The sequence below is a fragment of the Carassius gibelio genome, chromosome B8 (genome assembly GCF_023724105.1).
Source record: "Carassius gibelio isolate Cgi1373 ecotype wild population from Czech Republic chromosome B8, carGib1.2-hapl.c, whole genome shotgun sequence".
Taxonomy (NCBI): Eukaryota; Metazoa; Chordata; class Actinopteri; order Cypriniformes; family Cyprinidae; genus Carassius; species Carassius gibelio.
The window spans coordinates 29,617,491-29,633,632 of NC_068403.1; the positions used below are offsets into that span (position 1 = coordinate 29,617,491).

The 16,142-nt window shown below is 39.5% G+C and overlaps 1 protein-coding gene across 1 annotated transcript in view; it reads left to right on the forward strand.

Annotated features, from left to right (window-relative positions):
- Positions 1–16,142, forward strand: part of cacna2d3a (calcium channel, voltage-dependent, alpha 2/delta subunit 3a) — a 164,227-nt gene that overhangs the window by 78,514 nt on the left and 69,571 nt on the right. The window contains exons 12-15 of the mRNA XM_052562888.1: positions 1,645–1,723; positions 6,493–6,626; positions 13,481–13,552; positions 15,241–15,321. Coding sequence (XP_052418848.1) covers positions 1,645–1,723; positions 6,493–6,626; positions 13,481–13,552; positions 15,241–15,321 — 366 coding nt within the window. The remainder of the gene's footprint in view (positions 1–1,644; positions 1,724–6,492; positions 6,627–13,480; positions 13,553–15,240; positions 15,322–16,142) is intronic.

Sequence of the window (16,142 nt, forward strand, 5' to 3'; positions counted from 1 at the left end):
GATTTGAAATGAATATAATGAACAAATGTTGTGTTTGTGGCCTAAACACCGCGGATCAGTAGCGGACTGCAGACGCGTCCTGTGTGAAAGCACAGTGAGTCCAATGCATACGCACTGCAGATAGGGTATGTGTGAAACAGGTGTAATGTCTTCCTGGGTTGTCTGAATCTCCCTAAAAGTTGTTTCACACTTGTTGGTCCTATTGCTAGTGGTTCTTGACAGTTTACATTAAACTACTGTAATACCTTCATTAATCTAATTTACCATGCAATGATACCTTTATACCTTAGATCATAATTGTCTGTTGAATGCAATGGCATTGGCAAACCATTGAAAATCATTTAAAACAATCTAGAAACCATTTTGATTTTCACAAGTTTTGAGTTGTAATACCCTCATATGGAATATTAATACAAACACTAACTGAACCAAAGGAGTCAATATACATGGTCTATCCTAAATGACACTCTAAAGCCTTGCAGTGCTCCTCAGAGTCCACATATACATGATGTTAATGCCATTAAGACTGTTGGATACAAGTCTGCTGTGGAGCCTAAAATGACAAATGTGAAACACAAATTAAACTCAGAGATGTGGACTTAACAGACATGGGTGTGTGGCAGCATAGTCAGCAGTCAGCAAGACTGTAGGTGAACATTAACTGTGCTTTTTGGGACAGGCCACAGTTTGTTGCTCAGGGTTCTTATGGTGGACTACCTGCCTCTTTCCAATTCATTCAGCGTTTTTCTAATTCTTTAAGGTGTCTTCTTAAACATCATCTCTGCATGTCCGCTCATGCACTTTACTATGTACAGTACATTTTTCACCATCCAATTTTTCCTTAGATTTGTTAGATTTAGGCACAATTTGAAAGCTCTTATAGTGTTTCACAGGTTAAAAATACTTTAACCATGTATAAACACGGGAACAAACTAACAAACAGTGGGAATGTCACATGTGGAGAAGATTGCTTTGAGGAAAATAATTTTATAATTAACATGCATATTAGTAAAGTAATACATGGCACAAAACAAGAAATGAAAATTGGTGTACACTCCGTGTTCTCCTCTATAAAGGGGCAACCACAGTACTTTTTAATTGACCTCCAGTATGTCATACAGCACCTCTCTCTTCACCTCAGTATTCCTGTATGTGTGTATGTGTGTGTGTGTGTGTGTGTGTGTGTGTGTGTGTGTGCGTGTGGTCTATCTCAATGCAGCACATAATGAGGCACAGAGAATGTGAAAGCAGCATTCATCAAATAATATGCCAAGTGAGTGTGATTGGTTCTGTCATGGATCAAATCTGGTAGTGTATGCTAGTTATAGGCTTTATTCGTGAATGGTGTTTACCAACAAAACATATTCAAACATTTCTAATGCAATGTACACTGTAAATCTGACTTCTGATTACATCCATTATCATCCTTTTTTTTTTTTTTTTTTTTTTTTTTTTTTACTTGTATCACAAAATAACAAATTATTTTGGTTGGCCAAACTTTTATGGAAGCTAAACAATTAAAGAGTAAACTAATTAGATGCAGTCAAGGTAGTGTGTCTTATCTGCTGTTGAGGGATTGTACATTAGCTTAATCTTGAGCGATTAAACATGACTGACAGCTAACCTAAGCTCTTCTGTCTGCAGGTGCGTGTGTTCCCTTACCTGATTGGTCGGGAGTCTGCCTTTGCTGATAATCTGAAATGGATGGCCTGCGCTAATAAAGGTTAGGCTTGCTCATTTTTCCTCATGCAGCTCTGTAAACATTTCCTCAGCTGATTGATGAACAGTGAAAGAATGACCTGATCTCCACATGTGTGTAGTGAAAAACAAAACCTACATTCGTCTAAAAGTTCTCTTTTCAGTTGTGTTCAGTTGTGTGTGTGTGTGTGTGTTTGTGTGTGTGTGTGTGTCATGGCTGCGGCAGGTTCGCACGCGGTCGTAGCTGCCGGCGAAAACGCAGAAAAGAGCCAGTTATGTTATTATCAGGACTACTCACAATGTGCTTGGTTTCAACCTTGAAGTTTACAAACAAAGCTGCTTTAAAAAGCGGTAAAATCCATAACATCGGATGGCGAATCCATGACCCGACAAATGTTTGTCCTCAAAGTAACCATTTGTACGAGTGGTAAGCGAAAACTACTACTAGCCTATCTTTGGGAACACCATAGGAGTAAGGCAATAGATATAATTCTAAACAACAGCACTTACCCAGACCCCCCTCCTCCATGCCATAAATTACATGAATAAAGTTTATGAGTATAAGGTCCCCTATGCTGCAGACGGAGAAGCAGGTTTCCTCGGTTTCCGTAAGAAACCTAGCGGAAAGCTGGATACCAGAGCTACGGGATTCTGAGTACGTTTGGATTGACCCGATCTGAATGATTTGTGCAGCAATAACATCGGATCATACAGTCTCACACTCTGCATTACAAAATTCAGCCATCAACAAAGATATCTTAAAATTTGTTATTAAAGCTCGGCTGCAAACTCTCCCGACCAAATACAACCTCTCTTTGTGGTTCCCAAAACACCACGAACCATTCTGTTTACTACACAGCGATAAGATAATGGAATCCACAGCGCACATACTGAACGGATGCCCGCGTTTAAAGGACTTTACATCGCACGTCACGATCGCATCGTAAACATAACAGCTCAAGAACTGCGCAAAGTATCTGGAAAAAGTGCAATACATACAATCAAAACTGTTAAAACTAGCTGGTTTTTAAACTTGAATGGTAATAATATAAGCTATTTTAGAAGTGTTCTCAGGGAAAACACAAACACTCCAGACATTGTAGTCATCAATGAACTTTCTAAGAACATTCTGATTCTGGAAGTGGCCTCTTTTCTGAGAAAATGTTAAAGTATCAGTCATTAACAAATGCTTTGTTAGTGTGTGGTTACAGGATCAAACTGATTATTCTTATCTTTGGTAGCTTGGGACATGTGCACAGATTATGTGTCAGAGGCTTGCAGATTGCTGGACTGAGTAAAACGACCTCTAAGCAAACAGCCAGATATTGTTCTGTGTCAGCAATCATAGGCAGTCTGCATGTTTGGAGAAGACGATATCACCTTATCCATAGCCGACTTATTAATGTGGTTGCTACTTGCATTGTCTGTATTGTCAGGTGAAAAATAATAGGCTCTTTGTAAATATTTGGATGCTTTGGATATTTAATCAGTATTTGTCATTCCAAATAAAATAATCAAATGTGTGTGTGTGTGTGTCTGTGTGTTCATGTCAACTCAACCTAGAACAGAGTTCCCCCAGTTTAATCTTCTGTTAAAGAAAAACATGAATGAAGGATAAAGCAAGAATATTAAATGTAATGGATGTATTGTATATTTACTAAGTAATCGTCTGTTTTGTAGAGTGGGTTCAAAATTACAATTTTCACCCGAGATTCAGAGTCAAATTACAAGGGGGTAAAATTACTTCAGAAAGATGGCAGCACCATGTTATTTTTACAGAAATTAGTAGGTCTATTAGTAAAATCTGTTGACTTTAGCAATTATTTATTCCATTAAGGTTTGCATGCCTGTTATTCAAGAGGCATTAAAGATATCTTAATATGCTTTTATATATTAGTTCTTAAAGGGTAATTGGATGCGACATGCACTTTTACAAATTGTTTGAACTGAAATATGTGCTGGCAGTGTTTGTACACAACCTACCTATAGTGATAAAAAAATAATAATCTCTATAAATAATTTCATATTTCTCATTTCAAGGCCATTCTCAGATGTCTGTCTGTGTGATGTCACACAGACCCAGGCTACGCCCACAATTGTTGATTGACACTAGCATTTTACCTTAGACCCATCCTGAGTGACTGTCATCAGTCCACCATTGTTTCACCGCCGGAGCAGATGTAGACAAGAATGACTCCTACTAAACGATTGAGGTGTTCTGATATTGGATGTAATAATGAACATAGCAGAGCACATTTACTCCTGACATCTGAGCTACTGAAGATGCAGTGGTTTACTTTTGTTTTTGAAGGGAATGCGACCCCCCGATCTACATAAAAGCGTCTCTGTTTGCACAAATCATTTTTGATCCAGTTTCACCTTCAGAACTGAGTGTAAGGTTTTTTGCTAACACTTTCTAAGCTCATATCATACTCATAATACATTATAAGGGTATTCTTAAAGAATTACAATGAATGCATAATGCATTATAAAAAAACTTATAATATGTTGTATCATCTCATGAATATTCATAAAAACAGTTTTAATATATTATAATTTTTATTTATTTGTGGTAATTTTTATTATTTGTAACTCTGCACTAAATATCAACTAGCGGTCATTAGAGTATCAGTGTGTCTGCTAATTTAAATATATGCTAAGACTTTTGACTAAGATTTTGATGGTCAACCAACAGATAAACAAATATAAGTGTCTTTGCAAGTGCTTCAACTTATTCTACCATAATAGATTCAACCATACTTTAGCATATGAAAAATGGCTCATCACCTCAAGGAAGAGAGGGAAGGGGCAGCAGAGCTCATTAGCATTTAAAGGGACATGCACGAAACGGGTCGCTGTGAACAGAGCTGTGTTTGACATGGTAAACAGGGTGTTGTTTTGCACTACCATTGAGACATTTTAACCAAAATATGCTATAGACTTTTCATTAAGACCCTAAAGAGTCATATCAACTTGTGGAAAATGGCCATCAGGTGACCGCTTTAATTAATAGGCACCGCCTGCCTAGATCTGCTACAAGGATATTCCTCTATCAAGCAGCAGCATGTTTCCTTTTGATGTTATGATCTAAGCATTTGGCAGCAGCATCATAGCAGATCTGGTCCGCCAAGACCAAACCTATACACATTTTATTTACAATATTAAATTAAAATGTATAATGTATCCCAAGAGTTGTCATGACTGAAATAATGTTAAAACTAGACACATCTTGTTTCCCTCTAAAGTTCCATAAATATAATAAAAATCCCTCTAAAGTGCCATAAATATAATTTTTAAGAAATCAGGAACAGCATCAAGTGTGTCAAAGGATATCCAGAAACAGCAACAATGCCAGGCAAAGGTCGGGGCAGGTGGCAGAGAATCCAAGTCGTTACATACACAATCCAAAGTCAAACACAAACACTAGGAAACCACTCAGAAATGCCAGACAGAACTAAACAAGACTTCGCAATGTGTGTGTGTGGATGAGTGCAGCATTTATAGTGTCACTGATGGGAAACAGGTGAGGTTCAATAATGATTTCCTAAGCAGGGGTTTATGGGAAATTAAGTCCAGGGTGTACTGTGTCGTGTGAAAGTCTGTGTGGTGAATAAACGGATGTGCAGTGAAGTTTTAGAGAACTTCACAAGGAATGGACTGAGGCTGGGGCATCAAGAGCCACCACTCACTGACATGCCAAGGAATTTGGCTTCAGTTGTTGTATTCCTCTTGTTAAGCCACTCATGAACCACAGACAATCTCAGAGGCATTTTACTTGGGCTAAGGAGAAGAAGAAATGGACTGTTGTCATTGGTCCAAAGTCCTTTTGTCAGATGATAGCAAGTTTTGTATTTCATAATGGCCTTAGAGTCTGGAGGAAGGGTGGAGAAGCTCATAGCCCAAGTTGCTTGAAGTCCAGTGTTAAGTTTCCACAGTCTGTGATGATTTGGGGTGCAATGTCATCTGCTGGTGCTGGTCCATTGTTTTTTTGAAAACCCTATGGGGTATTGTCAAGAGGAAAATGAGAAACAACAGACCAAAAAATGGAGATGAGCTGAAGGCCACTGCCAAAGAAACCTGGGCTTCCATACCACCTCAGCAGTGCCACAAACTGATCATCTCCATGCCACACTGAATTGTAAATGAACATACTTTCAAGAAGGCCAACAATTCACTAAATATTTTATTTTACATTTACATTTATCTGACGCTTTTATCCAAAGCGACTTACAATTGCTATATATGTCAGAGGTTGCACGCCTCTGGAGCAACTAGGGGGTTAAGTGTCTTGCTCAGGGACACATTGTTGTCTCACAGTGGATTCAAACCCAGGTCTCCCACACCACAGACGTGTGTCTTATCCACTGCGCTAACACCATTTTATTTCATTGTTTTTATGAAGTATTCTAATTTGTTGAGCTTAAGCAGCATGTTCTAGTGTTTAATTCATGACAGGTCTGTATAATGCTTTTGTTTGTCTTGATTTGTATTCTATCATCATGATGTGTTATAATTATGATTATGAGGTTTGTTGACAGCAACATTGCTTAGCAATTTCTGTAGATATGACTGTTTGGCTGTATGCTTTAGCACACAATTTGATTTCCTACATTAGTGTAGAATTAGCATGTGAACAAATGTATACACTCACTCATGAAAGGAGACAACAAATCATTGAGTGTTTTAAAGTTTGTATATAGTTTTACATTTTGTGTATATATTTACACATCATTGGATATATATCATTATATTAATATATTAATATATATATATGTTTTTTTTCTGTGTTGTCAGGTTATTTTACCCAGATCTCCACACTGGCAGATGTTCAGGAGAATGTGATGGAGTATCTGCATGTGCTCAGTCGGCCGAAGGTCATTGATCGAGAGCATGACATGGTGTGGACAGAAGCCTATGTTGATAACACTGTAAGTGTAACATATTTGTGCTTTTGAATTTTTTTCATTGTTAACACCATGCACACAGAAAAGAGTATTGTGTATTGTGCCCACTTGTGCCCATTTGAATACACTGTCTGTACTGGTTAATTTTTTATGTAGATCAGGATAAAGTGCATAAGTTCTGAGTGCTGGCAAGGGCCTCATATATGGCTAAAACTGGGATCATGGACAAAGAAAAAAACAAAAAACTTTTCTTCTGGACAACCCAATGTTAGCTTATATTCCGCAGCCTCCTGCTTCCACTATATATTCACTCTTTGTTCCCCTGCTGTTCACTTAGAATTATTTTCTTACCGGCCTGACTTTACTTGCTAAATTTAGATCTCGTTCCAGATCCTCACATTAAAATTTCCACTACTAAAGGAAAGAGAGACAGGCTAATAAATAGTAGACATGTTGTAATTTATTAGTCTTGTGAAGACACAAAATTTGTTTAACATTTTGCTGTGAACATAGTAGGAAAAATAGTGTCTCAGAGAAAATAATGATGTAGATTGTAAAAATGTTTAGCTATTTGTTATTTTTTTTGCCTTTACAATTCATTTAACAGTCTGCTGCATGTCAACACAATAGGAAAAAGTGTCACAGACCAAGAAAAAAAATTAGTAGGTTGTAAAGAAATCATAGCCTTGAAGCGTCTTGGAGACACAGTTCTTATGGATTGAGTCTGTCTCAGTTTGTTCTGTTTCTTCATGTCGCTCCAGACAGACTGATGATGATCAGATCACATCTCACACACTCTCACTGGATTATTACAATTAATGGACAAATTAATGTTTGGAAATATGAACTAATATTTCCTACTGACACGTTATAGCAAAAGATAAATACAACAGATTTAAAACCATTTTTTAGCTGGTGATAATACTAGTCTTCTAATAATTTTGTCCACCACTTTAACAGAGAGCTTATACGTTTGTATTAAAAGGTTTTTAAGAATGTATTTCAGATCCAGACTTTAGGAAGTAATGACCAGGAGAAGTTGTAATTTGTGTGTGAACACTCATTTGATCATAGTTTGTCTTTTGTCTCTGTAGCGTCCACAGGCTCAAAAGGTAAAGGTTTAATTCACATTTTGATTGTGATTAGTCGTGTTTCTACATAGCACATTAACCCATTATGTGGATCTGCTTTGTTACATTATATTGTGTGCTGTTTGGAAAAGTTTTCATTTTTATTTGACTTCTCATTATCTTTTTTTTAATTTTTTAAGTGATGACATTGTGTAGTCTGTATCAGTGCCATACTTGATTTTCCAGTCATCTGTGCACTCAGAGTACCTGTATTGCAGTTAATGGAAGTCTTTGTATGTGTTGGCAGAGAAAGACATGACTTGTCCATAATTACACATCAACTATTTCTTTACTGGTTGCCTGGCTTGACAAACCTATACAATTCTGTAGCTGATATACTGTACAATATTCTTAAAAACACTGCATCGTCTCATAGTTTTACTAGTTTACTTTAAGGATGTACCTAATTTCAGCTTCTTGAATTTTAAATTTTTTGCACCCCACATGAACAGCAGAACTTTAGTCTCTTCAAAACACAAAATTTTCTTCCATTTGGCTTCGGTGAGGGCCAGGCCAGGGTTGGAGGTCAGCCCAACCTGGCGTAGTTCCCGACAGCTTCTTCCGCAGCCGTTCCAGGTGGTCCTCCCAAGTCTTGGAATGTATGACTACATCGTCCAGGTAGGCGGCAGTGTAGGCCTGGTGGGGCCGCAGGAGGATTTCCATTAGCCGCTGGAAGGTGGCCACTAGGGGTCTAGAACGCCATCTTCGGCTTTGCCTGCTCGGTTAGGGGGACCTACCGGTAGCCCTTGGTGAGGTCAAGAGTCGAAATATACCGGGCCTTTCCCAGGCGATCCAAGAGTTCATCGACCCGCGGCATTGGGTAGCCGTCAAACTCCTAGACTTCGTTCAGGCGGCGGAAGTCATTGCAAAAGCGGAAGGTGCCATTGGGCTTTGGAACCATGACAATGGGGCTGGACCAGGGGCTGCGTGATGGTTCGATGGTCCCTAACCTCAACATCTTCTGTACCTCCTCCTCAATGGCGTGTCGCCGAGCCTCCAGAACATGATAGGGCCATTGCCGGACGATCACTCCAGGTGCTGTGCGGATATCATGCTTGAGTACGTGGGTCCCCCCTGGCTGGGGAGAGAATACCTTGGTGAACTGACTTACCAGGTGTTGCAGCTCCGTCTTTTGGGCGGCCGAGAGGTGGGGGTCCATGTCCACAGCCACGGGAGGACGATGAGCGAGGGCTGCAAGCTGGGGCCCGGTCCCGACCCAGCGCTTCAAAAGGTTCACGTGGTACAGCTGGTCCTCTCTGCGTCTTCTGGGCTTCCGGACTCGGTAGGTGACAGGGCCGATCCTTTCCGTGACGGTGTAGGTACCTTGCCAGCTGGCCAAGAATTTACAGGCGGCAGTGGGGAAGAGGACCCGGTCCCGACCCAGCGCTTTAGAAGGTCCACGTGGTACAGCTGGTCCTCTCTGCGTCTTCTGGGCTGCCGGGTTCGGTAGGTGACAGGGCCGATCCTTTCCATGGAGGTGTAGGGACCTTGCCAGCTGGCCAAGAATATGCAGGCAGCAGTGGGGAAGAGGACCATGACGTGGTCTCCTGGCTGACACTCCTGAGGCTGGGCCGCCCTGTTGTAATGTCATTGCTGGGCCTGCTGGGCTTTGGCCAGGTGCTCCCGGACGATGGGCATGACCCTGTCAATCCTCTCCCACATCTCCCGGACATGCTCGATTGTGGAGCGGTGGATGGCCGGCTGCTGTTCCCAGGCTTCTCGGGCAACATCAAGCAGGCACGCGGGGCTGCCGGCCGAAGAGGAGCTCAAAGGGGGTAAACCCGGTGGAAGCTGGATCTATACTACGTGAGCTATGATGACCATTTTAGCATGGATGTATACCTAGCCGAATCTGTAGGGGGCGAGAATGAGTCTTTAAACCTGTGTGTTTGCATACTGTGAAATTACCACATCAAACGTGGAGTGCTAACATGGATGCAGCTGAAGCCTCCGGGTTTGCTTCAGGGAATTTTTTTTTTAAGAATCTTCCCAATGGAAACCTTGACAAGACGCACGTCTGTTTCACACATACTCCGTCTGTAGTGCGTATGCAGTCCGTGTGTGTTTCGTGTGTGGTGCAGAAGCAGCACGGACTCATACTCATTGTGCTTTCACACAGGACGCGTTTGCAGTCCACTACTTGGTACGTAAACAATAATTAAACTGCTGAAGACACAATGCTCCTGGAACGCACTGACGGACCACAAACGCGTGAATGCTGGAATCCGTTAACATGGGTGGGTAAAAAAATACAAAACACATACGCATTGCAGACGGATTATGTGTGAAACAGCCGTAAGGTTGTTTGCACCGTGTGCAATGTGGAATTAGTTTACAGCTTTCTCAAGCAACTTGTAATGCATTTTGGAAACAGGAGATGAGCTTCTGGTCTAATGCACCACCTGGCTTTAGAAACCCTTTCTAAAAGACTTACTTTTAGTCATTATTTTATTTGAGTAGCACACATATTCTGAATGCCTTCGGCAGAATTCAAATGAGACATTTTAATCTAGATTCATCTTTAATTAATTCCAAGATTACAGTAAAATTAATCTAGATTAAAAAAAATTCTAGAAGGGAAAAAAAGTTCCCTTCGGTAAGATGCCCCTTAAAGCTGTAAAAAGAGTACTTATTGTGGAAATATACACTGTTTAAAAAAATACAAAAAAAGGAAAGCTTTGAAAACACATCTGACCTCAATGGGGAAAAATACTGAAATGGACTGTGTAATGTGTTAGGAATGAAAGGATGCCACTGTCATGAATCTGCACTCGTGTCCTTGATTTTCTCTAGTCTTGAGGCAGGATCATGACAGGCCCTTGTTGTGTGTGCAAGCACATGGCCTTGTCTTTGGGTCATGTGCTTGTGTTGCCCCGTCCCCTTGTTATCCTCATTTTGTCATTATTGCTTTACCCGTGTCACCTGTTATATTATCGTTGGTCTCCTTATTTCAATCCCCTTGTGTTCGCTGTCTGGTGCGGTTCGTTGTTACACTTTGTCAAATGTTGTGAGAAATGTGTCACATCAGTTGCTAGAAATGAAAATGATCAACCTACAGAGGGCTGAATTAAAAGAATCAAAGTGAAATGATTTATAGCAGGCTAGTCCATTATGCTGAATTGTCATTGCAGCTACTCAAAATGGAACTCTGTAATTTGTATTAACCCCCCCCCCCCCCCCATGTGCATGCATGCTCCTAATGAGATGATGGATAGTGTCCTGGGGTTTTTCCTCCCTGATCTGGACCAGGGCATCACTGAGTTCCTGGACAGGTGTCTGGAGATCGTTTTGTAGTGCTCTGGCAGTGCTCATTCTGTTCCTGCTTGATCAAAGGAGCAGATACCTGTCCTCCTGATGAGTTTAGGAATTTATACAGCCCTGTCCAGCTCTCCTAGAGTAAGTGACTGTCTCCTGGAATCTCCTTCATTCTCTTGAGACTGTGCTGGTAGACAAAGCAAACCTGGCAACGGATCATATTGATGTGCCATCCTTGAAGATTTGGACTGCCTGTGCATCTACTGTAGGGTCCAGGTATTGTCTCATGCTACCAGTAGTGAAAATGACCCTAGCCAGATGCAAAACTAGTTAAAAAAAGTCCGAAAAGATGTGTAGGGAAAAAGTGTCAGTGGCTTCCAGCTGTAAAGCCATTCTTGTTTTGATGGCTCACCTTATTGTTGCCCATCTAATGCACCTGTTCATTTCACTGACACTAAAGCAGTTGAAACTGATTAACAACCCCCTCTGCTACTTAAATTAACTGACCAGATCAATATCCCAGGAGTTTAAATCACTTGATGCTGTACTCAATATATATGTGTGTGTGTGTGTTTTTTGTGTGGAGTGTACTTTTAAAGAATACAGTTAGATACACACTGAATGTGATGTTTTCATAACTTAACTGCATGTTATTTGCAATTTTATGAAATGTATTGCAGTTTAGATTTTTATTAAATGAAGTTAGTTGAATTTAAGAGAAGGACTTAAGAACATAAAGATCATGAAACATCTCTGTTTTAGAATACATATTGGGCATCAGTCAACCATATGATCCAAAACTGGTTTCAGTGGCATATCTGATGACTAATTCTGTTTTGTTCAGTATCACAGAAAAAAAAAAAAAACACGTGAGTGTGTGTAGTGATCTCAGAGTCTGAGCTATTGTTGTGCTTCCAAATTCTCACCATAACCCAGCTCAATCATCCATCATTTCACAGATCATTTACTCCTGCAGACACATCGAGAGAGCAGAGTAAATAAGAGAAGAATATAAATGACCGTTTGAGCTGATTTGTCTCTCTTCCACTTATGCACAGCTCATTGCCCCACTTCCGACTTCTTGTGAGAATGTATGATTGTGACTTTTGGATGTTTACAGGTCATAAATTCATCAAATGAGTTATTGTGAATGTGTAATTGTGCATGCATCGTGCTTAGATTTAGATACAGATGATAAAGCTCCTCTCCAGGTCAGCCTCTGCCATCAGCCACAGAGTCCCCAGCAGCTGAGCCGCATCATCCACACCTGAGCATGAGGTCACATGATCTGAGTGCACATGAGTGTCAGCGTTCAGAGATTCATTACCATTTAATCACAGATTTCACCGTATTCATGTGTATTCTTGATTGTGTCTGCTATTACATTTGCTGTTTGCTGTTGCATTGTTGCCACAGGTAACAGTCTTCTTTATTAGCCTATAGTTAAAAAAATAATTTTAGTGAATGTAAAGAGTGATAAAAAATAGCAGTTTTTTTTATATATAGTATTTTGACATTCTACAGTTCATCAGATTATCAGGGTGGCTAAAATGGGAAAACATGGGTCAAGCAACAAAACAAAAATAATCATATCCTTATTCCAGTGATAATGATAATGTCACAACTAGCTAAGCACTTTGACAGATAAAGGGAACAAGAGTTGTTTAAATAACCTAAATATGTCTTATGGCAATAAAAAGCAATGCAAAAAACAAAAACAAACAAACAAAAACATCAGTTAAAAGAAAAGGCTTGTAAAATGATGAAAAAAAATGATGTCCATAGTAACTGATGAACGTCCATAGTATGATGCATTGTTGGAAAAGTAACCAATTTCCTGAAATCATGTGTGCACATCCCTCAGTTGAACCATGTTGGTTCAGCAGTATAAAGTACTGCCATCATCACGTCACACACATCCTCTGAGCTCTACATCGTGAACACGCAGAAGATATAATATGAAGTGCACAGACATCTGATTGAATCCTGACACAGAATCTTTGAGCTACGCTGGTAATGATGGAACTCCTGACCATAGTTGACTAACAATGCTTTTGGGAAACGCACCCTGTAGAGTTCAGCTCCAAATCTTATAAAACACACTTGGCTAACAGTGTTGACTAACCCTGCCCTAGACACACATCAAAGTAATCCAAATAATGTCTGAAATATGTCCACAGATTCGTTTGCTTGAGAAACACATCAGATTCAAAAATACACTGATCTCAGATTTTCTTTATGAATTTGTTTCATTTATTTTAATTATTTTAGTTCCAAAGCACCCTAATGACTTAACCATTCTGACAATTATTATTTCAGATGGTGATTAAATAAAATTAAATGTCAAAAAATAAAATAAATAAATAAATAATAATAATAATAATAATAATAGATAATCTGTGAAAACAGATGGTCAATCACTTTCCCATGAGAACCAGGTAATGAATGTTCTTCATTTGTGTCTCTGTTTTGTGTTGTTGTGTATTTGTGTAGCTGGAGGATGCTCAGGGTCCTGTGCTCATGACGACCGTGGCCATGCCTGTGTTCAGCACCAAGAATGAGACTGTGAGTCAAAACATTTAACCACTTAAACATGACAAAGCACAACTTATATATATACAGTGGGGCTCGAAAGTTTGGGCACCCCTTGCAGAATCTTTGAAAATGCGAGTAATTTTCAAAAAATAAGAGAGATCATACTAAATGCATGTTATATTTTATTTAGTACTGTCCTGAGTAAGATATTGTACATAAAATATATTAACATTTATTCCACAAGACAAAAAAAATGCTGAAATTATTAAAATAACCCCACTCAAAAGTTTGGGAACCCTTGGTTCTTATTACTGTGTGGTCACCTGATGATTGTGGCGAGTGGGGCGGGGCCGAGAGGCGTGGGAACGAGGAGTGAGGCCAGGTGTAGTGATTGGAGATGAGCTACACCTGAGCCCCACCGCTAGTATCGAGTCCCACGTAGGAGATGGAAGGATATAAAACTGGAGCGACGACCGTGAAGGACGAGAGAGGACCAGGCCTGGGACATTAGTTTATGTGTTTGCTTTTAGTTTATGCGCGTCAGTCGCCGTGAGGGGCTGACGCGCTGTTTTGTGTTTATTTTGGATATTAAAGTGCTTTTTGATTGTGCGCCGGTTCCCGCCTCCTTCTTCCCGATGAATATGGAGATTTGCATATTATTACAATGATCCTCGACTGTCTTTCTGTTTTGTGATGGTTGTGCATGAGTCCCTTGTTTGTTCTGAACAGTTAAACTGAGAACTGTTCTTCAGAAGAATCCTTCAGCTCCTGCAGTTTCTTCAGTTTTCCAGCATCTTTGCATATTTGAACCCTTTCCAGCAGTGACTTTATGATTTTGAGATGCATCTTATCTCACTGAGGACATTTGAGGGACTCAAACACAACTATTTAAAAAGATTCAAACATTCACTGATGCTCCAGAAGGAAACAAGATGCATTAAGAGCTGGGGGTGAAAACTTTTGAACACGATGAAGATGGCCAAATTTGTCTTATTTTGTTGAAATATATATATTTTTCCATTCAGTTCTGCCCTTCGTAAGCAACAGAAGATACTTTTATGTTTCCCGGGACACAAATTAAGTACAATTTACCTTCCAAAAGTTTTCACCCCCCAGCTCTTAATGCATCTTGTTTCCTTCTGGAGCATCAGTGAATGTTTGAATCTTTTTTAATAATTGTGTTTGAGTCCCTCAAATGTCCTCAGTGAGATAAGATGTATCTCAAAATCATAAAGTCACTGCTTGAAAGGGTTCAAATATGCAAAGATGCTGGTAAACTGAAAAATCTGCAGGAGCTTAAAGATTTTTCTGAAGAACGCTGCTTAGTTTAACTGTTCAGAACAAACAAGGGACTCATGCACAACCATCACAAAACAGAAAGACAGTCATGGATCATCAGGTAACAGAACACAGTACTAAGAACCAAGGGTTCCCAAACTTTTGAGTGGGGTTATTTTAATAATTTCAGCATTTTTTTTGTCTTGTGGAATAAATGTTAAAATATTTTATGTACAATATCTTACTCAGGACAGTACTAAATAAAATATAACATGCATTTAGTATGATCTCTCTTATTTTTTGAAAATTACTCATATTTTCACAGATTCTGCAAGGGGTGCCCAAACTTTCGAGCCCCACTGTATATATATATATATATATATATATATATATAATTATTTTTTTTTTGCTTTTAACATGCTTGTGTTGATTGTTTTAAGAGAAATAAAGGAATTCTTCTTGGAGTAGCTGGCACAGATGTTCCAGTGTCTGAAATACTGAAGGCCATCCCCAAATACAAGGTACACAGAAAAATCACCTAGAACTGTCCATTCATTAGAACCAGGAACTCCTGTTGATTGTGTCTAGCACCAGAGAGTATGAATGGATGAATGAACGAATTAAATAATAATAAATCAATCATTTAAATAAACATATTATTTTATTTTCTAGAAGATGGCATTGTAATGTCATGTTCACTAAACAACATACAATTATGTGACATCTGCAGTCTTGCCTTCTGAATTTGGTGCGCTTACTACTGAAATACAAGTTCCAAGTGAGCTGGTCAAATGTGCCATCTTTCTTATTTAAATAGTCATTAGACTTCAGTTATATCATCGATATGGACTAAGATTTGTAACTTGCTTTTGTGGTCAAGTGGAGAGCCTATACCCGAACAATATGTAATCTAAAGAAAGATAAACTTGACTTTGCCAGCCTGAGAACTTATGCCAGGGAATAGGTACTGGAGTGCAACTAAGGCTACCCACCAAAAGGATCACAGGACCGTTCAATAAAGGGCAAGAGATGTGGCTTCAAAATATGTTCATTTATTTAACACACACACAATCAATCATGTCACATCAGTAGTGAAGAACAGACCCATATAATGCACACACACTTTATAGAACCAATACAAAATGTTAAGTAGAGCTGAGACTTACTAGCTGGGAGCTGCTTATTGCAGTCATTATCTGTCCTGAAATGCACAATCACACACACACACACACACACACACACCTGCATACTTGAGTGAGTGAGATGGTTGATAATGATCATAGTAAGTGTGTTAAGTGTTACAGCTCACTGAACTGCACCCTCTTCAAATGAAAGTGCTTCT